At 42.2% G+C, this 23,459-nt stretch overlaps 2 protein-coding genes across 3 annotated transcripts in view; one reads left to right on the top strand and one right to left on the bottom strand.

Annotated features, from left to right (window-relative positions):
- LOC111642824 (uncharacterized) overlaps positions 1 to 23,459 on the bottom strand; it is a 346,613-nt gene that overhangs the window by 28,830 nt on the left and 294,324 nt on the right. The window lies entirely within an intron of this gene.
- LOC106647020 (low-density lipoprotein receptor-related protein 2-like) lies at positions 472 to 4,847 on the top strand. Its single transcript, XM_014363260.2, has 2 exons — positions 472 to 629; positions 2,637 to 4,847. Exons 1-2 carry the CDS (start codon positions 536 to 538, stop codon positions 3,692 to 3,694), a joined length of 1,152 nt encoding a protein of 383 aa, XP_014218746.2. The 5' UTR covers positions 472 to 535; the 3' UTR covers positions 3,695 to 4,847.

Here is a 23,459-nt window from a genome sequence, read left to right as displayed (position 1 = left end):
TGGTCGTCAAAAATACGATTAATCGTACAAAAGTGGCAAAAAACTATTTTAGAAGCACCGTTTCCGCGGTAATCGAAGATGAATTACACTGGCGCGCTCGTCGGTAGATTTCACTCCTATAAATAAACCGAGCGGGTGTGCGTATTTTTTATCGGGGACTCGCCGCAGTTACGTGCGCGCTATCGCCCGCCGGATAAGACGCTGCATTCGCTCGCCGACCAAACAAAGGAAGCTGTCTGGTTCGGATCGACGACGCGCGCAATTTTCGCAAGTGATAAAAAAAGTTGGGAGGAAAATCCATGTGCGTGTTAAAATAAAAAAAAATAAAAAAAGCACGAGAGACCCCCAAAGCCGCTCGTGAAAACATCGCCAAGTGTATACACATGTATGTATTACGTTGTCGCGGTATCGCTGCGAAGTCAAACGCACGATAACCCCGGCTGCCGATACGGGAGAGCCCAGACAGTCAACGAGGCGTCCGAAGCGCGAGCTCAATTTGTCTTCGGCCCTTTGCTAGCTTGGACGCTGCCAAGAGATGAAATTCAAGTACGGATGCGTCGCTGTGCTCGTCGTCGTCGTGGTCTGTGAATTCGGAGTGCCCGTGGATGCGGAGGGGTGCGCGCTCAAGTGTAAGTTCAACGCTGAGTGTGGGAGCTTTCGTTACTTGTTTTCTTGGTTTAATCGCGTCGCGTCTAGCCGTTTGCGCGGGTCGATTGGTAGAGAGAGAGAGAAGGGCTCGGTTAGCGCAGAGGTACTGGGTTTTCGAGTCCCCGATTTCTCTTTCCATTGACTGGTCACGCACACGCGGCAAAATGAGTAATGGGATAATTATGACCACAATGTTCGAGCGAAATGGTACGCAAAGCCATGACAAGTTGTACAAATTGCCTTTCCTCCGGGATAAAAAATAGTTGATACCTTTTTTTTTTTTTTTTTTTTTTTTTATTTACATTGCGTTTTTGAAAAATGAATTTGCAAGAGAAGAACATTGATTTAACAAATTATAGTGCACGATTCATGTATACCAGGCAGGTGTGTCCTCTTTTGTTACGTACGATTTCATCATCATTGTGTATTGTTAATGTTGTTATACCCAATCTATTGGCATACCTATACTGTTGTACGTATACGAGCATTATTCGGTGATATTCATGTGTTTAAAAAAGTTTTTTTTGTCTCGAATCATTTTTTATAATCCTATAGGTTCCATTTCTCTGTGAAAACATGTTTTGCTCATGAAAAAGTACAAACATCATGTTCATCTTGAAAAATGGTGTGAATAAAAAATCATACCCAATGAATACGTAAGCAAAAGAAGCTTCTTTAAACGTTTTTATCTAAAATATCGTTTACTTGCTCATTCAAATGTAGTACACATGTTTACGCATGCCGGGCACTGTACCCATACGTACAGTAGACGAGGCACGTCATAACAAAGCGATAACATATTCGCGTTGGAAAAAAAAAAAAAAAAAAAAAAAAAAAAAAAAGTTGGCGCTGCAGAAACGTTATTGCTTATTGCAAAATAATCGACGTAACTGCGTAATCCGTCGCACTTTCCAGAATTACGATATCAATGGGAATTCCTTTGGATGGTTCCCTCGACGTACGACTTGATTAAAGAATGTTGCGAAACTGATGTAGTTTGAAATTGATAATTTAACTTCATTAAGCATCCATGAATTTTCGTCCAATTTTTATTTTTTACGAATAAGTTACAATAATTGTCGTGCTAAATAAAATATAAGAAAAGTTAAGCGTAACATAGTTAACTAGAAATTTATACCATGAAATATTTTCAAATGGGATTGATTCACTGATACAAAGATATTAACCAAAACGTTAATTAACGACTTGACATATCCCACACTGATTCGTGTAGGTGTTTTTTATTTGTCTGCATGTGGTATATTTTTTCAACAAGACTCACTTCTCTGAATAACTATTTAATTTTTTTTTTCATATTTCGATTCAATTTGGTATACCTATTTAATGTACAGGAATAACGTAGGCACAGAAAATTTTTTTTCAGCAAAAATTTCCAACAACATTACTTTGATTTGAGATGTAAAAAATTTTTATTCTTGCGACTGGGAATTTTTTTTTTTTTTTTTAATTTTTCTTTTCTGCAAAGATATCATGAGAAACAATAGTATCTCATAAGCACTCAAAAATTTTTTGGTAATATATTAATGATGGTATTTTCGAAAATACTGTTCAATACTGTTCGAGTTTTTTTACGATAATTGCATCATTATCTGTTTTTGTTTTTAAGGTTTTTCGTGGGTTACGTATAACGAAAACAAAAAAAAAATGTACTGCTCCAGAACTGCTACCGCTGAGATACTTATGTCTTATATGCGTTTAAGTCAGCATTTGAATCATTACTGTTGAAACAATATCCTTCTTCGTGATAAAAACTGGGGTTTGAACCTTGTATACGAAGGTGTTAACCAAATCTTGATATACGACTCTAACACTTATACCATGCTAGCTACGTTACAGTGTTGGAATTGTTGTAGTACTATTAAATTTCAGTATGAAAAGAAAAAAAAAAGAAAAAGAAAAATTGCGCATAAAAAATTAAACGCACTTGCATCGGAAAATTAATGGTGAAAAACGTTAAATCCCCGCAGACAAGAAACACGTTGAGGACAAGCCGAACTTCCTGGTGATAACGAAAAACCAGCCGGGACTGTGCCGGATCAACTCGCACGAGGACAACTCGACGCTGAACTACCACTCGGACCACAAGTACGCGGACGACATAAGGCCCGAGACGGTGCTCGGGGGCCTTAACCTCGACCACGGGGCCAAGACCATCATCTACTGGGCGAAGGTGGCCAACGTCGACCACTCGCGCTTCTACCGCGTCGAGCTCAACGACAGCCACTGGGAGCGCGTCCTCGAGCAGGACGACGACTTCCGGGACGTGGCTTTCGACTGGATCTCCAAGAACCTGTACGTTATAATGGGCAGCTCGCGCAACCTCATGGTGGCGGTGAACGCCGAGAGGCCCTGGTACCCCGCGGTCGTCCTCACCGAGCGCTCCCGGTTGACCAGCCACGCCGTCCACCCGAACCGGGGTTACCTATTCTTCGCGGAGACGAGCTTTTGGTACGGCGCGCGCAGCAGGATATACCGAGCCCACCTCGACGGCACCAACATCCGGGAGTTGAACCGCGCGAGCTCCGAGTCGCGCTACTACATAGCCAGTCTCCTGGTCGACGTGTACGCGGACCGGCTCTACTGGTGCGTGCCCGGCCTCGAGAAGATCCAGCACTCGGGCCTCGACGGCTCGGAGGTGCGGAGCATCGGGGCGATCAAGATCTACCCGGGCCAGTTGGATCCAGCGGCGCGCGCCTTGGCCGTCGACGAGGACCACGTGTACTACAGGGCCATCGACGCTAACGCGATCAGGCGCGTGAAAAAGGCCACGGGGGCCAAGGACCCGAGCTTCGAGCTGGTGAACGACAACGAGGCGGCGCCCATCACCGAGATCCTCGCTTACACCCAGGTGGCGCAAAAAACCAGGAACGACCACCCGTGCAGGGACGACGAGCGGGGCGGCTGCGACAAGTACTGCTTCGCCGTGCCGACGGAGAACGGCACGGGTCTCCGGCGCGTGTGCAAGTGCAGCTTCAGCGAGGTCCTCACTGCCGACGGGGTGTCGTGCGTGAAGAAGGGACTCTGATCACTGAAGCTCGTTTTTTTTTTTTTTTTTTTTTTTTCAGTAGATCCTTGGGAGGAAGAATTTTGTTGAGTGTGTTAAATGTGTAAAGAGATGTCACGTGTGTGCATCATTTCTATACACACTTGGATTTACAGTGTGTGAGCATTCGAATATGGTTCATCGACGGAAGAACCGATCGAGTGCGCGCTTTTTTTTGTGAACTTGAGAATGTAGTGTTGTAGAAAAAAATAGATTAATATATATATTCACAAACAAAGTTGTTGCAAGAATCGATCGATGTTACGTTTAATGTAGTATACGTAGAATAACTTAATAATTTAAAGCACTAGGTTTTATTTGTTTGTGCGTTGATCCGAGACATTGTAATATAAACTGCCATCCATTGATTGTAATATATTGCCGTGATATAAATCACGAATAGTTTATAAATATTTCGTAAAAAACGTATTATGTATACTTGTCGATCACGCTCCAATGAAACACCATCGAAAAAAAAGAAAAAAAAAAAAAAAAAAAAAAAAAAAAAAATGCAATAAATGTCCAATTAATGATCACATTGCAAAATACGTTTCAAATCCTTTCTCGCTGCGCACGTATCGTTTGATAAAACGCGCGGCATGAATCACAAAAATGGGCATGGTAGCAAAAGAGGCAGCTTGACAGGTGTTCCATTACACCGCCGCTGATCGACGGCTGAGTGACTGATTGGTAATTATTATTCACCGCATTGGAAGAGAGAAAGGGAAAATTGATGCGCTTACGAGTTTTATGCGCGGTACATGTATACATCCAATGGGTGAGCGTAGGAGTGCACGAGAGTATCAGGCATGACGATTTTCGATGGTACATTTAATTACCGAGAGGACGATGACTGTGTGTGTACTCGCTTGATTGCGGCTATCAATAACCCCACGATTGGGAACTTTGTTGCTGAAAATTATCATTACTGAAATCAATGCCATTTGTTCAGTGTCTAATACGTGTCTTACAGTTTTCATTGTTTTTTAGTTTACTCTCATCGGTATATAAAACGTAAGAAAAGTACACTCGCGCCTTTATTATTGAAACTTAATATTTTTTTGTTTTCTTCCAAAAACACATTTCCATCGAATCATGAAAGTCCATGCGCAGAAAAAAATGTATTTACCTCAATTATATAATATACGTACACTTTTACCAGTTGATGGTCGACCGATACTAAATCAAAAAACTCAAATGACGTTTACATTTTATTACCTTTGAGTATAATGTACGACCTATCGTATTTTACGTCTGTTTTTTTTTTGGATCAAGGATGAGTCAACTAAAAAATTTTACAGTAAATTTCCACATTGTTGGTAAAAACTTCTAAATGATGATAGTCATCATCTTTGGAGTTACTAACGAATAAAGCACTTTCTACGCAATTATTCTCCTGTTTAACGTACCGCGCGTACATGATCATCGTGAAGGAGAACCTCGAGCGCATCAACAAGACAACACTCGACGCGTTGACAGGAACGATTGAAAAAACCTGTGTATGTATCCCCGTGAAGTAATCGCTAAACGTTTCCCAACGATAAAATATACCAAAAAGCACACCACGTAAAATTTCACGGCTGGCTCACAATGAGAAACACACCGAGGATTCATTGCACAAGCCCATGTATAACATCGGCAACTATATAATAATACCCATATTGCAAGCGAGAAGGAGGAGGCGAATCCAAACGGACCCTCGGTGCCCTCGTACACCTATACTCCCCCGCACGGCCGTCGTATATGATATTTTTATCCCACCTTATAGACAAAGGGAAACAAACGCTCGGAGGAGAGCGACGCTAAAATATCCGGGTTAACTTTGACTGTGTGTACATGTATATATATGCGCCTGCGGTGTGGCGTTATAAAGGCAGCGTGGCGCGGGGCATGCACAAGGTGTGCCGGACATTGCGAAGTTGATGGGGGCGTATAGACATCTGCGCGCACTCGCCGGAGAGACAATGAAGGCGTGCTACGGTATATATACATGTGTGCGGGAGCGATGGGGAAGGGGGAAAAAAAAAGAAAGGCCCATCGACTCGCCCCGGCTTCGGTGATATCTCCCATCGTCCCTCTTATTTTTGTGCCGGGGTATACTTTTGAGATTCCTCGGGATACCTCTCTCTATGCACGTATGCCTCGATGGAACATTTTTCCGCTTCTTCCTCTTTATCCGAGAGTTTAGCGAATCAATTGAATCACATCTTGGATCCAAAGGGTACAATGAGAAAAACTCCGATCGCACCTTCACCTCGTTTCTCCGTACAGTGATCAGCCGGCGTGGTATTTTTTAGCGATGTAAAAATAAGCGTGGGCGCGCGCGCGCTTATACGAGTCGATAATTTCACCGTTAAGCCCGAATTAAAGGAGAGCGAGCGATTCTTATCCCCCAACGCACACCGGCGAGACTCTCTCTTTTTTTTTTTTCTTCGGCGCAAGGGCCAAAGGTGTTGCGGCCCAGATCGAGATTTACGATATTTTTTGTAATTTTCACGTACGGAGCCCTGTACTCGCGCGGTCGCGCTTTAATTGAAGTTCGTGTCAACGGGATTTTGCGTTGCTTCTTGTACGCGAAAGTGTGGCAAAGATGATGAGTTATCCGATGCCAAAAGGGGTTAAGAAAAAAAAAAGTAGAGGAGAGCGAAGGCTCTTTGTTGTCCTGTTTTTTTTTTTTTTTTTTTTTTTTTTGCGCGACTCCCTCTCCCGATCGTAAATAATCGTTTGCTCGTCGCGGTACATGTATGCACTTTTGGTGCAGAGGCCGCGTTTGCGTAACGCGTGATACACTTTCACGAAAACCTTTATCCACCGGGAATATTAAATCAGCTCGATTTTGACAAAATGTGCCGAGCATATCGTAACGATTTCCAAGAGAATCGAGTCGAAGATGGTAGAAAAAGATCGGCACTGTACAATACACATTTGAGTTTTAACATAAAAATGTGTGCAGCCCAGTCGTGTTCCCTTGAGCTAGAGCTGTGTACTCCGACTTCCCCCCCTCCCCCCCGCGAGCAAACAACTACCGAGCCAACATCGTAGGCGTCGTTGCGTAAGCGACATCGGTGCGATGCCGATCTCCGAGAAGCGCATTTTCCAGAAAGTCATCGCGGGAGCGTGTACACGCGCGTTTTATCTCGGCCGATTGTATTTATGTGTGTGGATGTGTAACGAGCAACAACGGAGTATATAAATTTGATTCTCCTTTTTTTTTTGTTACCCCTTGCGATCTCCTAGGCGCGCTCGCCGGGAGTTGGATGGCTAATTAAACGGATGTTTGTTACGAACGTATCATATAGTGCAGCTAGAGAGAGAGAGAGCGGGTGTATATGCTTGTACGTGCGATACGTGCGCCCACGTAGGTACTGTGTTTTCGCTTTGGTTGTAAAGTGGTTTGAAACACGGCGAACTACTTAACGCCGAAGCATGTATAGGTACACGGTCGCAGTGCAGCCGAAACGAATCGAAAGGTGATGCAGTCAGATGTGTACTTGTTATGAAATTTGTGTTGGGCCATGTTGCCTCGTTGAAGAAACATTGTTTCGATAACGATTTCGTTTGGAGGTGCTCTCAATTGAATAACCGTCTGATGGAATATTCATACATACCGAATAAAGAATTTTTACCATTTCAAAGCAAAATAAATTGATCGATTGAAAAAAATGCTTAAAATTTGATATCACACTGTACGTAGTGAATGGAAAAAGGGGTTATAATATTGGTAATTAAGATTGATTAACATTAGGTTGAACATAAATAGAAATAGTTAATAAAGCAGTGACTCGGAAACTAAAAAGTCCTGACACGTGTACTAAATCGGAAAATAGATACAAACACATCAGGAATAACACATAGGTATAATAAATTAAAGAGTTGATAATTTGATGAAAAAGGGAAGAAAAAAAATCCAAAACATAAGGATATATTTTTTACACATATCCTAATATATTTATGTATACAAAACTGAAAGGCGAAAGACCTGAAAAATAATTTTTAAAAAAAGAAAAGAGTCTGTCTTTATTTCTTTCTTATGTATCTCATGTATCCCGACCTCACCACGCGCAAAACAATCGAAAAAACGAAGGCAAGTCTGGTCCGATCGCCAAAATCACGCCCACGCGACACACACCCGTTCAGCCCAAGCAGTTACATCTCAATCACGGCGCATCTTCCTGACCTCGAAGGCAAACCTCGCGCAAAAACAAAAGACACAAACGGCCCAGCTACAACCAAAGACAGCTCGTGTTGTCCGTAATTTTCTTAACCCGCGTGCGTGTCGGGCTTCATAAATACACAACTGTGTATATATATATACACGCAGCGATTTAATCCCCATAAAATATATATGTGCAAGGGCTTTGGGATTAAGTGCACACACGCTGATGGAAAGGGCTCGCTCTCTCTCGTATGTATACGAGGATGAAAATAAAACGAGGCTGCTTATGTGTGTGCGTTTGAAGGGAAAGAGCGTACACGGTTAATTAGAAAGCAACTCGGCGAGCGCGAGAGATATTTCGGGCCGATTGGAAGATGATGGAGGAGTGCGAATTGAATTACCGAAAGAGAGTGCGCATTTTATGTGCGTATTGGGTTGGGGGGCGGGGGGGTAATAGAATTTTACTCATCCTCTCTCTCTCTGGGGCTGGAAATTCGAGACCCCGCTGATATTTATATCTCCATCCGCGAGAGCGAGATATTTATACCACGGGCGTAATTAGCCATCGCGATGCCGGGGAGCGATAGTGTGTCCCCCCCCCAACCCCTCCTCAACTCGAGCTCGCTGGGGATGCTATCATTAGGATATCTTAATTCGCAAAGTGGAAGCGATTGATTTTAACGCCGCTCTTGCCGAGGAGATGGGGAAATAAACACGCGCTCGTGTCCACGCGTATACATGTACTATATATATTTGCTTTTGATGTGTGTGTATACAAGGCTAAGTGTGGAAATTCAAACTTTGGGCCCTGCACGAGCTGTTAAACAAGCCGTTAACGAGATTTTAGACGCGGACTCTCTTTTTTTTTTTTTTTTTTTTTTTTTTTGATGTGCACGTCGTAAACATCGGGTTTCCATATCGCGATGGTAATAAAGGAATCAACGCGTTTCGCCAAAAGGCCAAGTGTATGTAACATTCGGACTCTGGCAACACGTGTATGTACGTTAGAGAAATGTGATTCCGTCTAATTAAGCGAGCGCGCGATATCCTCGGGAAAAGGGGAACAAAAGTGTACATCATACGTATGCGCGATAGTGGATATTATATGCTTGTGATAATGTGTATGACGCGGTGAGAAAGTGCACGTAGTTTTTCATCCCTAGGAAGAAAAAAAGAAGCAGGAAAAAACATATAAGGCTCACGTAAGAGCCGAGGCAGTACAATTCTTCATCATCGTCCACTAGCAAACACCCAATTAGAAGATTGAAAATCGCACATATATATATATATACCTATATGCGTATATATATGGGGTACGTGTGTGTACCGGGTCTCGGTGCAAGCTCGCTCGCCCCAGCACACGTCTGCTCGTTCATCACGGTTGCATCAAATTTTTCCTCCTGTCCGAATCATTCGCGCGCGTATAATGCATCATCGTTTCCTTTTGCATTCGCTCGTACGTGTATATGTGTATACTTACACGTGTGGCTATAAGCGAAAGCTTAAGCTTTAGAGTGGCGTGCATCGCTGCTCGCCTTGCATATATGTATGTGCACGTATACCTATACTCGATCTTTAAAGTGGAAGGGTTTTTTTTTTTTCTTTAATTTTTTGAGCTGGTGCGAGTGAGTGAGGAAGGATATTACGCTCTGGACAAGATTCGCATTCGGTATAGTGATCTGACCGCCTTAGAGTATAAGCGAGTGGATGCACTCGTACGATTTTGAGGGTTTTATATTGCTGTAAACCTTTCCTTCACCCCTACATTGATTTTTTTGTTTAATTGTTTTTGGGCTCAATTGCATTAATTTATGACGTTTAATAAATATCATCTTAGTGTTTTAGTGAAAAAGAAAAAAAAACACTATTTCGTGTGTCCAACAACAAACTTGGCCGAGTTCAGCCTGTATCGCACCACTGATCGTGCACCAACTGTAAGACTTTTTAATGGTAAAAATACTCATAGCAACGACAAGTTGTACACTTTCCAAAAAAATACAGTTTCCAACTTTCCCGGCGCAATCGTTACATTTTAAACGTAATTAATAATTCCCACCGCACCCAAAAAAAACGGGCCCATGCACCTCATTGTCCCCGTAAACCCGGTATACGTATGTAATTGAATACGCGGAAACGGCACCGCAATACCGATCGTTACGGACCTTCTTATACCAAGCCTCGAAAAAACCAATTTCCAATAAAAAATAAAAAAAAAAGATCCCGCGCACCGTCTGTAATCACATCGATAAACGGCGACTTTTTACAAAAAAAAAAAAAAAAAAAAAAAATCTCGTTTCCCTTCTCGACGCAGGATCTGAGCACACGCGTGCACACATATAGCCCCGAAAATCAGCACGCGATCCCGAAAAAAGAAAAGGGGTGTCTTTACAGGCGCGCAAACGACTCTTTATCACCCACTTGCGCGCCCGTGTGTGAGCTACCGATTGTACATCCCTTCCCTCGTCCTCTCGAAATACTCGCGGTGTTTTGTACAAGTGAGGCATTTTTATTTTTGGACACACTCGAGTACCAACGCAAACGACGCGCCGACACGCGAGCCCAGGTAAGTATACATACATGTACGCATGTCCCGTTTTTTCTGGCATATAGGTACGTGACGTGCGTACACGAATTTCGCACCAAAGATAATAATGCTCCCGAATAAGGAGGAGGTGGAGGGACATATTGGGAACACCGACGTCGATGCGCCATATATTGCGATGGTGCTTATATATACGTATATACGCATTATTACACATACATATTAAACAAGGGAGCGCGGGACGGGCAATTTTCGATTTTTCGTCTCCTCTCGCGATCGCGGGCTTATTTGCACCGCGCACACATATTATAAACAGGTACTATTATACGCGACGGAGCCGGCTGGGTTTTTATCTCGACACGAATCTCATCTCTCTCGCTTTACGAGCTCTGTTTTGCGCGGCCGGTTAAATTATACGCGCGCGCGAAGCGACACACGTAGGCATACACACGTGGTATATTCCCCTTTCAATTAGCCGTGCGAGAAAATTTACCACACACTCCCCTTTTATCCGGGGGATGCGCACAACGCGTGCGTTTTTCAATTACTTAGAGGCTCGACGTAGAGAAGGACGAGCGCCGGTGGATAGGAAAGAGAGAAAATCGCTTATCACACTCTCGGGTCGTGCGGGGAGAAATCCACCTGAAGCAACCCTCCTAACCTTGGGCCGATTCGCTTCCTTGTAGTACACACGTGTGTATACCTACGGTCCCTGATGGGTGAGTCTGTACAAGGTATACGAAATCTCTCGACGCGTGCCGTCTGTGAATCTGCCGCGCTGGCCAATTAAAACACGTCGCGGTGCGTGCGCCCCTCACACGCGGAAACACGATCGGCGAGGAGGCCTCGGCTCGTTGTTGGGTGCCTGTTTAAGAGAAACGCCGGCCTGCACCACCGCCGTTGCGAGGAATTCGATATGCCTAGGCGCTTCCCGTGCGAATTGTACGGCCCCGCGTGATCTCGTTGAGAGACAAACTGTACGTGTGTGTGTTTGTCTCTATCGCGTGGGGTTGCTGTTTTTTTTTGCTTCCCCTCGTTATATGTATATAGGTACAGGTGAGAAGGAATTTCGGTTTTCGGGTAAAATACTGCAGATACGTTCGAGGGAAGAGATACGCGTGAGATTGCTATGCAAATTGTATACCCTACAGCGCGTTAACTCTGTGCATCTATACATACACTTAAGTGGATGGTATCGTTTTTTTTTTGTTTTGTTTTTTGTTTTTTTTTTTTTTGTTACTTCTCCTCCCTCCACGCGTTTAAGAGCCGATGATGGATACAATCATGTGAGAATTTACGAGCGCGCGTAATCTGTCGGGGTTTCAATTCGATCCGCGGGTAAAGACGCGGTAATAAATCAATAATAACCCGCTGAGCGTGGGTCTTTTTTTTTTTTTTTTTTTTCTTCCTTTATCGCCAATAATGCGAGCTTGGGAGAGAGGTGTATCTAAATAAACCATCAATCGCGCCCCAAATTATAGAGCCGCGTTTTTTGTTTTCACGGGTACAGGGGGCCATTTTTACCAAACGATCGGCTTATCGGCAGCCACGTATCGATGAAATTATATCAAAAAACAATGCGCGTCCCGGCATTCCGTATAGTCAAACCTCGCGAAAAGCGAGTACCGCCAAAGTAATTACACGTGTACACGCGCACGGTGTGTGTGTATACATGTACGCGAGGCAAAAGCGTCAATTATATCCTACATCTATCTCCCCCAGAGTCCATTGTTCCACTTTTGTCGGGTATGCAACAGTACGTACTTACGTGCACACTACTATACGTATATGTATGACGTGTGTGTTTGTCTAACGGCACTTTAATTGCACACGCCGCGAGTATAAAGATACGAGGGCTTTTCGCGGAAAATTTTCACCCTCGCGGAATTTTTCTCCGTATACGCATGCACACACAACAAGTTTATTGTTTGTTTTCGCGTACAGTAAGATTACTGCGTAGCTTTTGGTTGGGGTTCTTTTTTTTTGTTTCCCCTCTTGCGCGACCAAAATATCGTGAGCTCGTAAAATTATTCTCACGCGTGAAAGAGTGAGAATTTGTATGAAATGTGCTGCGTAGTTTTGCCCGCTACGAGAATCGACAGGTAAGTATGTACATGGGGCCTGTGTGCGATGTGCTTACAGAGTCTTTGCGGACGAGTTTTACGCGCAGCTCGAGCGTGGTGGTGTACGTTTCCCTCTTTATCTTCCTGACCGCCTTAGTGCCATGGGCTTTTGTGTGTTGTACCACGCGTAGATGCTCTCAACCCCAAATTACTGGTCACTCGATACCTTCCCGCGCTCGTGCACTGAACACTTTTACACACAAGGTCGGTCAAGAGATACAATATGTGTGTAAGCACGCTATTAACTAGCTATGTTTTGGGGATCTCTTCCTAACAAAATATTGTCCAAGATGTAATTTTATTTTTTTACTGCTCATGAGCGGATTTTGCATGTATTATACAAATATTATAAAAACACGCTCTTATTTATTATAAATTAAAAAATGAAAAGTAATTTTCCATCATTTGAATGACTGACCTACAATTATTAAACGAAACAGTCCAACAGTGTATTTGACTCGCGTATAACCTGAGAGTTAAAAATCAACTGTACAATGTCAAGTAGAAACAGACGAGTAAGGTAAGACGAGCCATCGTCAGACGGATAAGTGACTCGAGTAGAACCATGTAATTTTCAAGTATCAAGTGATACATTTACATTGTCATCCATAATAAACATTTATGTCATAATAGACAATGTAAGTTGAGCAAAAACGTGCACAAAAATATTTTTTATAATAAATAATAAAGTGTCCTTAGTGGCTTAGTAAATTATAAGTATATCAACCAATAAACGACACGGATTACACTGAATTTGCACAATGAGCCAAAATGGTTGATTATTTAAAATTGTACGATCGATCTCTCGACACTCGCTCGTAAATAACCACCCCCCCCGCCCCCGTCATCGTATTGAAAAGGTGCGTTGCAAACGAGCTGCGGAGAAGGGGTAATCACGGGCCGCACGTGTGAACAGCCACGGGCAGGCGTACCTAGTTAGCCCGTGACGATAATAAACGGAAAAATTTACATAATGCCAAGTACTAACCCGCGCGCGCGCGCATATATATATATATACTTTGCGAAAACGCGCGTATAATATTATGATAAACACGCAATTCCCTTAAACGAGCGGTCGGAAGTACGAAAAACACGTCGATCATTGGGCGCGTCGTGCCAAAATGAAAACGTATACACGCGCAACGTATAATACAATCGGTATACGCGAGAGCCATATACAGGGGGGAAATCCATCGCGTACATATAGGGGGCGAGAAAAAATTAATTAACTCGGCGTGAAAAACGAGCGTTTAGCCGCACGGGACGTTCAATTTTCTTCGCGCATCCACGAGAGGAAGCGTGTGTATGTTACACAGGGTACGGGCAACAGTCGGTCAGATAAGGTCTCTCTTTATTAAGCCAGGCGAAATCGGAATGCGAGAAAGAGAGAGGGCCGTTTCATTAAGATAATCGCGCGAATGACGAAGTAATGGGGGATTAATTAAATTTATCAAGACAGGCGGGCGAGATGGTAATGTTTCTTTCGATGGAGCAATACTTGGTGCCCATCCGTGCAGGACCAAGAGAAAGGGATACCCTTTGATACTGCGTTGCGACTGTGTGCTTTGAGAAATTGAATTGATAATGGATGCTGATAGCGAGCTTGGGTAACGTATTGCCGGTGATAAGAGGATATGCCCTTTTTCTTGACTTGAGAGACGGGGCAAGTTACGTCTCTGTACTTTTTTCCCCACGCAAAACGCGTGTTGCGGTACATGAAAAAAAAAAAAAAAAAAAAAAAAAAAAAAAAAAAAAAAAAAAAAAGAGAGCTCACCCACAATCAATCCAAGTACGCGTTGCGCAACGTACCTAAACCTCGGTACGTAATCTCCCTTGCCAAATTTACGAGTCCGAGAAATCAATTAACGTCGCGCGTAAGCTAAACCCGCGCTTGTAATGATCGAGCGCGGAGCCCACGATTTGGGATATTGATTAGCCAAAAGGCGATAATTGAAAAAAATGTAGAGCACTAGGGGTGTACCCCGTTCCCGAGGGATAGAGGTACTACGTAATAATCTGTGCGAACTGTTTCCTCGCGTGGTTTACAGGAGTGCTGATAAAAAAAAAAAAATTAAAAAAAAAACCGCTAATCGTATGTGAGAGCGCGCAGATGTTGCTAAAATATAGACGAGCCTGGGGGCGGAATTTTCACCGAGTTGATTCTGGTTTTGATCGATACCTCCACTGCCCTCGTTACTATACCCATACCTAGGCAATAAATGCGTTGACAGCTATTAGGCACCATTTGCGCGAACCAGTCGTAGCCGCGAAAAATAGAGCAAAGTCTCGTCTACGTCACGGATCGGTATACACCTGTGTACGTATTATACAAACCGCAGCACTGCGAGTCGGGACGAAGATTACCGGTTATGGGTACACCTATATATATATATTGATTATCTCACTTTTGCGCCACATGTATATATACATAGACCTTACAGCTGTGATCGGTACCTATGTGTATACAATATGTACTCCGCAGGTATACCGATTCGTGTCTATATGGCGTAGCTATATAGATTATCTAGATTAAGCCGACCGGCCCGGCGGTCTCCCGACTAGTTGTTATTTGATTTATCGGGGGACGGCATCTCTCTCTATCTCCGTATTTGTACTAAGCATGCATCCACATATATATAAACGTATGGGTAACCCCTCGAGCTACCGCGCTTACGCATACACCGATGTGTATACTTAATATACACGTAAATATAGATTACACGCTTGTTTGTACTTACATGTATTGGTATATACGTGTGAGCAAGAGCTTTTACATAATTACGTGTATCACATGTAGGATACACACATAATAACCACGTATATCGTCCTCGGGGTGGAATACGAGAGCTCTCGTGGCGATTATACCCTTAACATGGATGAACGAAAAGGCCTTGTTAATTACTTAAAACAGTAGAACCGGGAGGAGGTTTAGGGGGGGGGGAGAGGAGGGAGAACTGGGTTGCGAAAACGCGCATAAATCACTGCCGGTGCTGTTAAGTGTGTATAATAAGAGAGCGCGAATTTTAGACTCCGCGGCAGCAGACCGGGTAATTAGGAACAATGTCGGCGGCGCGAGCCGCGCAACGAGCGATTATGCCTTTACTCGCGTTTTCGGCCTCTCTGGGTCTAGTACCTATATGTATACGCATACACGTGCAAGGGAGATTACCTCTTTCGCAAGTGCGCGGCTTATGTTTCGGAGGTTCACTCGATACTTTTTTTTTTTTTTTTTTTTCATCGTCTTTGGATTTGGAGCAAGGAGGGAGAAGGTGTGTACAGCGCACAATGTAATTAGTCGGCGCGTGCGTGATTTTATAATAGATGTGTACGTGTATACATGTATACATTACATTAACAACATACAACCCGTTTTTTCATGGCGCTTTAATTGAATAATGGACGAGCATTGGCCTAAGAGCCTGATTTTGTCAGTGGTGTAAGGTAAGCGCTGGGGCTGTGCAATTACACGCGTGGGTTACGTGGTGCAAGCTTCTGTTTTTTTTTTTTTTTTTTTTTTTTCTAAACTTTGGGTACGACTGCGATGAATGAGCAAGTAGTCTATTTTTTTGCTGCATCCATGGGTGGGAAGTAGTGGTACGGATTTTTGGGTTGATGCGTGGTTTTATTTGATTTAAGGAATTGAAGTTATTGACTTTGGTCAATTTTTTTTTTCCATCTCTTGATTGTAAATAGAACAAGTGCAGCTGAAGATTGGGGGTAGACGAAGCAATGCTGGTGTAAGTGATTTGATAGATTAAAGAGTACACCGTGAAACTTTATACTGAATTTTTTTTTTTTTTTTTTTTTTTTTTTTTTTATATTTTACATTATCCTACGATGAGTATCTTAAGTTTTATTTCAATAAATCTGTCGAGGGTATCGACTTCTCAATGTTTACGAATACCACACGACGTAGCTACAATTTATTATAATACAGCAGTTCCGCAATGAAAGCATCGACAAAAAAAGAGTGGAACATGTTATCATAGTAAGTATATGCATGTAAGTTTAGCTCCCAAGAAACATCTGTAGCGCTTACGCAGTTGCAAGAAAAGTGTAAAAATTCTCGTGCACAGGGATATTTCTCTGCCTATTAATTTCTTCCTTGTACGGTTGATATAATTTGGCCATTAAGGATAAATTGTATACCAGCCGGATTATCGAGCGATAACTCGATAAAATGAATAAACGACTGTGTTTACAAAATAGTACACCCATACTTGCGTACCACGTGTGTTAGTACATATAAGCTATTACGGTTTCGCAATGGTACACCTACTCGCGATTGCAGGTTTAAGTTGTATGCGTTTGTGTATGATGCAGGTAATATGTCTATAGTGTATGAGTGTACATGTACTAATTCAAACAAATTGGCTTTTTAAATAAAAAAATTGTTGTCGGAGTAAAATGTCGACTGGCGTAGTTTACTCGGTAGACCGTAGGACTCTTACCCTAAAGGTATTTTATTTTTCAAGATACTGAGTGTGTAACAAAACAGCAACGCAAAAGCGCCTTTTTTTTAAACATAATATGTCGACAATAACGATATAGCTCGTATTAAGTGATCTCTTATTTTATAATGACAAATATTATTTTCTGTTGAGGTTTAATTGATTCAGTACTGAATTATAGTAAAAAATAAATCGTCAAATTTATTATTTTTGCTTAAATTTGTACGCAGCCACAAGATGAAGCACTGCACTAACTAAATTATATTCGATTGATCGATTTTCATAGGTTTGTATGGTACATAATCAATCTCGCGAATTCGAATAAATTCGACTTTTTTTATGGTAAAAAAGACGATAAAAGTCCTAAACTAGATTCCGGTTGGCATAGCTCAGTTGGAAGAGCATCTGATACGAGACTAAAAACTGTTAAGAAACCAAGTCATGCGAAATCAGACGTATATAAAAGTGTCCCAACGCCCGTCGAAATGACCATATATGTATGATGAATAAACTGAGCTATCGAAAGTGACTAGTCCGTTTTTTTAACCCAATAACGACGATAAAATAATTTGCATAAAAGAAAAAATAAAAGTTGCGGAAATAAAAAAAAATGGGCCGCATGGAATTTTAATGCATCCAAATAATGCATGAAAAGAAACGAAAACACGAGGCTACACGATAAAATGAAAGGCAAAACAAAACGATTTCAATGCATTTGACGTAAGGAAACGAGAGAAAAAAAAAAAAAACAGAAAAGAAACGATGGAAGAAGGTAGCCCCCTCCCCAACCCTTCCAATTACACAGCCACATTTGCTCGACTCGGCCATACAGGTGCGTCTCGGTCATTGTAACGTCAAGCTGGGAAATACGGTCGCGCGCGCCGCGCCGCGACAGCCAAGATCTTGCCCTCGAATCTGTCATCTCTCTCCTTGCTGCCGACTTTTTGCTCCTTTCTATACGATCTCCTCCCCCTTCCCCCAACTCCCTTGTTAATTCCTACTTTTTTTTTTTTTTTTTTTAAGGTGATTGAACTTGAATACCAGCGTTGGTATGCATGCACCCGACTATAACGTACAATTACATACATTTTTTACTCAAAATATTTCAAAGTTTTACCGATACATTGCAAATTGACTATTTTGTCTATCGGGTGAACCTAAAACAAATAAACAAAAATTAAGTACTTAAATCAACGTGTGAACCCCGACGTCCGGCCAACACACGAGTATGGATTGGCCAAACCCAACATCTCGAATTCAAAAAGTCCTTGCCACGGAAAATCGAGGGATTTGCGTTCTCACAGGAAACCTCGAAATATTAAAATTCATAAGTGTTTGCTCGTATCGCACCTCCTTTCCCTCTCAATGAAATCATAAAATACCGTTCGGCCTTCGCTTATCGAGATCACTCTCGAACGCCATGCGTAGCAATAAGCAAGTGCATACGCACGTAAGTACAGCCAGTCCCACGCGTATTTGCATCCCCCTCGGATCCCGTGGGCCTTCGCGGCGGTGCTTTTAATATTTCGACCAATAAAAATGAAAGAAAAAAAAAGTCACAAATACACGTACCCACGCACTGTCCTCCATTGCAGAAAAAAAAAAAAAACTTGTGGGTATCTTTTTTTTTGTCCTTCCGCGTATCATTCGTGTATACACTCGAGTCGCAGATTATGGGATTTCGATGCATATAGTCCACACATTGGCAGGCGCGACGCGTTCCCACGTATACGCGTGCACACCACTCGCGAGATGCAACCAACCCCCGTCCTGTATGTATATACACTTGTGTACAGGTACAAACCTGCAAATACATACGTACCGAGTGGGGTAAACACGGTCAATTTGCGTCTAGTAAGTCAGAGCAGGCAAGAAGAAAAAGGGAGGAGAAGGGGGGGGGCAAGAGGATGAAAGAGGGAGGCTGCAACGCCACCGCCGACGTCATAGCTCGCGCATAGAAATGTCAGCGCGTCTGAGAAGCCACACAGCCGCACGTAAAATAAGATGTAGAGCCACTGATAAACTCGCGCGGACCCAGCATATACCTGCCCCCGTCGTCTTCATTCTTTTATTTTATTTTATTTTTTTCTTTGCTTTTCGTGTGCGTTTTCGCAGCAGATACCCTGCCATTGGGCTGTTCGGGATCGCTCTGATATGGCCCGCTAAAGGACTGCACGAAAAAAAAAAAAAAAAAAAAAAAAATAGACTCAAATAATGAAAAGGCGGTCTTGTACAAAGCACCTTAAGTAACATCGAAGTCAATCGAAGTGATTTTTTTTTTTTTTCCTTATTTCGCAATGGCAATGGGACTATCAGATTTCGTTGATTAATATTTCAAAGAGCGAAAACGACGGAGCTTATTAAATTACCATCACGGGCTCGTCTCAAAGATATGGAACGTAAAAACATTTCCAACAAGTCTCGTGGACGTTAACAAGCCATCAAACTCCACGAAAAAAAAAAAAAATAATAATAATAAGAAAAAAAAAGAAAAATGCATGCCTATTTATATATAATATTAATTTTAACTGCATACATGGAAAATACGACAAGATGATCTCGCATCAGCTGGCAGCTCGGTTATTGAACGCGTCCACGGCACATTACACCGCACTTCACTACAAGTAGTGATATGTGCCTGCATACATACGTTATAGATATTGCGCGCGCACGAAGATGATTACATTCGCGCGCTTGTTGAATCAAACGTTAAATAACGAAAGTTCGCGTTTCGCGATGCAATTACGCTTCTTCCCTTACCGTGACGTTGCACGCGCGCGGCTGTGTACCAAGTGTAGGTGTTATGAACCATCGTACAAGTACGTATATTTCACACGAGTTCTTTTTTTTTTTTTTTTTGTTTTTTTTTTTTTTTTGAGAGAGAGGTGAGCAAATTGAAAATATTTTCGAGTTTATGGTGATGGTATAGAGCCGCATAAGAATAAGGTGTATGTACTGTATAATTACTCCGAACGGAACGAGGAAGCGTTAATTGTTGCAATACGTCAAGTTATGCAAAATAATTAATTCAAGCAACCCGGCGACTCGGAAAAAAGTATGTGTGTATAATGCCCTTCTTCGTCTCCTCCTTATTCTTTTGTGCCCGTGAAAACGCTACCGCCTCGATGTCGGGACATTTGAATGGAAGTGCGCGTGCATGCAAGAACGAGACGATCGCGGGCAGCAAAAAACGCCCATGTAGGAAGAAGACTGCGTGAGATTCTTATTTAGCCCTCCCATTCACCGGGTACATATTTATGGGAATATTTTCCCATTTTTAGCGGATTCGCTGTCTCTGCTTTAATTTTAATGATAATGTATGTACACTGTATACACACAAACTTGCAAACGTCTCGTGTCGCGTGTATATATTATACCTACTTCTTTGTTTATCGGAATTACCGTGTGTATAAATTATCCCATACCGAGATACAATTAATTCAATGTTGATTTTTCTTGAATAACTTTGTATTTACTTTTACTTTTTGGATTAAAATAACTTGGCACTGACCATGTGCAGGCTGCTCCTGTTGTCGGAAAAAAAAAAAAATAGTGCTAATTAAAAAAAGCTGATGTTCTCAATCAACGCGGAGTGTGTGACAAGAGCAAGAGCCGGCCTCCAATTATATACGAAAACCTTACTATACATGTTCTCTCTTACTTCTTCTCATACCTACCTACAATCAACGTGTAGTCTTCTAAGAACGTTACGACTCAGTTTTTTATAAAATAATCCGTTGTACTTCATTTTTTTGATCGATACAACAAAGTGCGCGTTCATACAGACTTATTAAGAGTTTTACTGTACGAAAACTCACATGAAGTAAAGACCGTCGAGGTGAAAAGGAAAGTTTATCCTCATCGGGATGAAAGGATTATTGTGCGTATTGTAACGCGTGCGTAAAATACACGCACCTCGATTCATGGGTTACTTGGGTACGTATACATTTCAAAAGCATCGATCGAAACTACAAAGTGTAATGGACGCGGGGAAATTTTTCAACTTCGACGCGACAGCCCATGCGTATATATACGTATGTATAGCCCGAGAGTAGAGCCATACATCTCGAACGAGTAGAACGTGGGTGGTCGCATACATTGCACGGTTCTAGAGTGTGTCGTGTTGTGCTTTGATTGCGAGGCGGGGTGGTGTATATATTTTTTATTTTTTTATTATAGTGCTTTACGTCCGGCTCCTATAAAGGGCACTACTGAGGGCACTTAGCACTTTGGAGAAGGAAGGGAAGAGGGATGGGAGGCCTCCCATTACTGGGAGGGGGGTAGGGGGAAATTAGGCAATTTTGCTGCGAGAAGGTCGCCAAAACCCTCCTCGAGGAGCATTGCATGGTGAAAAAGCACATGTGAAAAATCACAGAGGTACTTGCCCGAAAAAGTCGCACTGGCCACGAATCAAACCGCGGTCTCCCGCCCGCGTGTCAATCCATGACCTAGCCGACTGAGCCACCGCGCGCTCGACTTGGTGTATATATTTATATACACGTGCACTTAATATATATATATATATATATATATATATATATATATATATATACACACACGAGTATAGTCGAAGGCGCGAAGCCGATGATAAATAGAGCGATTAGCGCTGAAAAATCGTTTAGCCAAGTTGTTGTGTTATGTATATATACGTATACACGCGTATAGCAGGGTTGAGGCAGCGCCCACGCGCCACCTATTCTTCCTCGAGAAGGAGAGTTATAGTGAGAGTAAGATAGCCGGACCCGCAGGTATATAAGTATACACGTACGGTCTTTGAGGCGCACCGCGTCGTCTTGGCTACCAACCTACGCGTTTGGGATTTATTGGTACCGAAAGGCGCGAGTTGGTTCTCTTATTTGCGCAATCGTGGCTTTTCTTTCGTTATGAGATAGATACTACCAGCCATGGGACGTTATTACTTGCCGCGGTTGTGTACGTATACGACTATTGTGGACGGGACGGCTCGTTTGCGAAGAAAGTTTATGGTGTGACGAGAGGGGCTCCTTCCATCTTTGTCACCTGATACTGTATTGTACACCCATTTCTAAGTAGAAGTCCAAAATCAAGTAGAAACAGAGGAGCAAGATAAGACGCGTTTATACCTACAGTCAAGTAGAAACAGACTAGTAAGACAAGACATGCTTATCATCAGCCTGTCTAAAATAAAGTAGTAACAGACGAGTGAAGTAAGATGAGTTTACTATATTTCCAAAATATAGTAGTAACAGACGAGTAAGATCAGATGCATTTATCGTCCACCTACAGTCAAGTAGAAACAGACTAGTAAGATAAGACATGCTTATCATCAGCCTGTCTAAAATAAAGTAGTAACAGACGAGTGAAGTAAGACGAGTTTACTATACTTCCAAAATATAGTAGTAACAGACGAGAGAAGTAAGACACTTTTATCATATGTCCAAAGTCAAGTAGAAACAGACGAGTAAGATATAAAGCGTTTATCGTCGATCCAAAGTCAAGCAGAAACAGACGAGTAAGATGTGACGCATTTATCATCCGCTCAAAATCAAGTAGTAACAGACGAGTGAAATAAAACGAATTTATTGTATGTCTTAGTTTAAGTAGAAACAGATGAGTGAAGTAAGACGAGTTGGTCGGTCCAAAATCAAGTAGAAACAGACTAGTAAGATAAGACGTGTTTATCATCAGTCTGTCTAAAATGAAGTAGTAACAAACGAGTGAAGTAAGACGAGTTTATTGTATGTCCAAAGTCAAGTAGAAACAGACTAGTAAAATAAGACGTGCTTATCGCCAGTCAGACTAAAATGAAGTAGTAACAGACGAGTGAAGTAAGACAAGTTTATTGTATGTCCAAAGTCAAGTAGAAACAGACGAGTAAGATGTGATGCGTTTATTGTTTGTCCAAAATGAAGTAGAAACAGACGAGTGAGGTCAGGCAAGTTTATTGTCCATCTAAAGTCAAGAAGAAACAGGCGAGTAATAAGATACGACGTGTTCATCGTCTGCCCAAAATCAAGTAGTAACAGATTAGTTAGGTAAGACGAGCCATCGTTAGAGTTAGTCTGATCCACATCTAAAACATCTAATTTTCAAAAGCTTAATATATTTATGCTATGTTACACTGTCATTTATAATAAACATTTTGTAAGAAAAAAAAAATTTTCAAACTAATCTAGAAGCAGACTAAAAATCTATTACAACAATCCATCAATGCTAATGTTGACAGGCAAAAACGTAAGTTAAATGAAAGCGCATAAAAAAAAACGACGTACCAAAACACACAAATTTCGTTGAATTATCATAAATTGAAAGGGGAATTTTTACCGCACGGGAATCTCGAGCAGTTTAATGAATAACATTACCCAGCGTCGACAGCTCGCGATTGATAATCATAACCTTAAAGCTGATGGCACGCCACATTTTCGAAACCCACAACACGAAAACCCATCAGCCAAAAACTGCAAAGCGAAGACGCAGCTCTTTGACACATTCCACC

This window comes from Copidosoma floridanum, unplaced genomic scaffold (assembly GCF_036245765.1).
Source record: "Copidosoma floridanum isolate Cflo_tuat_1 unplaced genomic scaffold, Cflo_Japanese_pri ptg000020l, whole genome shotgun sequence".
NCBI lineage: Eukaryota > Metazoa > Arthropoda > Insecta > Hymenoptera > Encyrtidae > Copidosoma > Copidosoma floridanum.
This window is presented reverse-complemented; position numbering and strand designations above follow the sequence as displayed.

Coding starts and splice junctions, on each gene's coding strand:
- LOC106647020 (XM_014363260.2), top strand. CDS start 536: ATGAAATTCAAGTACGGATGCGTCGCTGTGCTCGTCGTCGTCGTGGTC. Junction 630..2,636: donor GGAGGGGTGCGCGCTCAAGT/GTAAGTTCAACG, acceptor AAATCCCCGCAG/ACAAGAAACACGTTGAGGAC.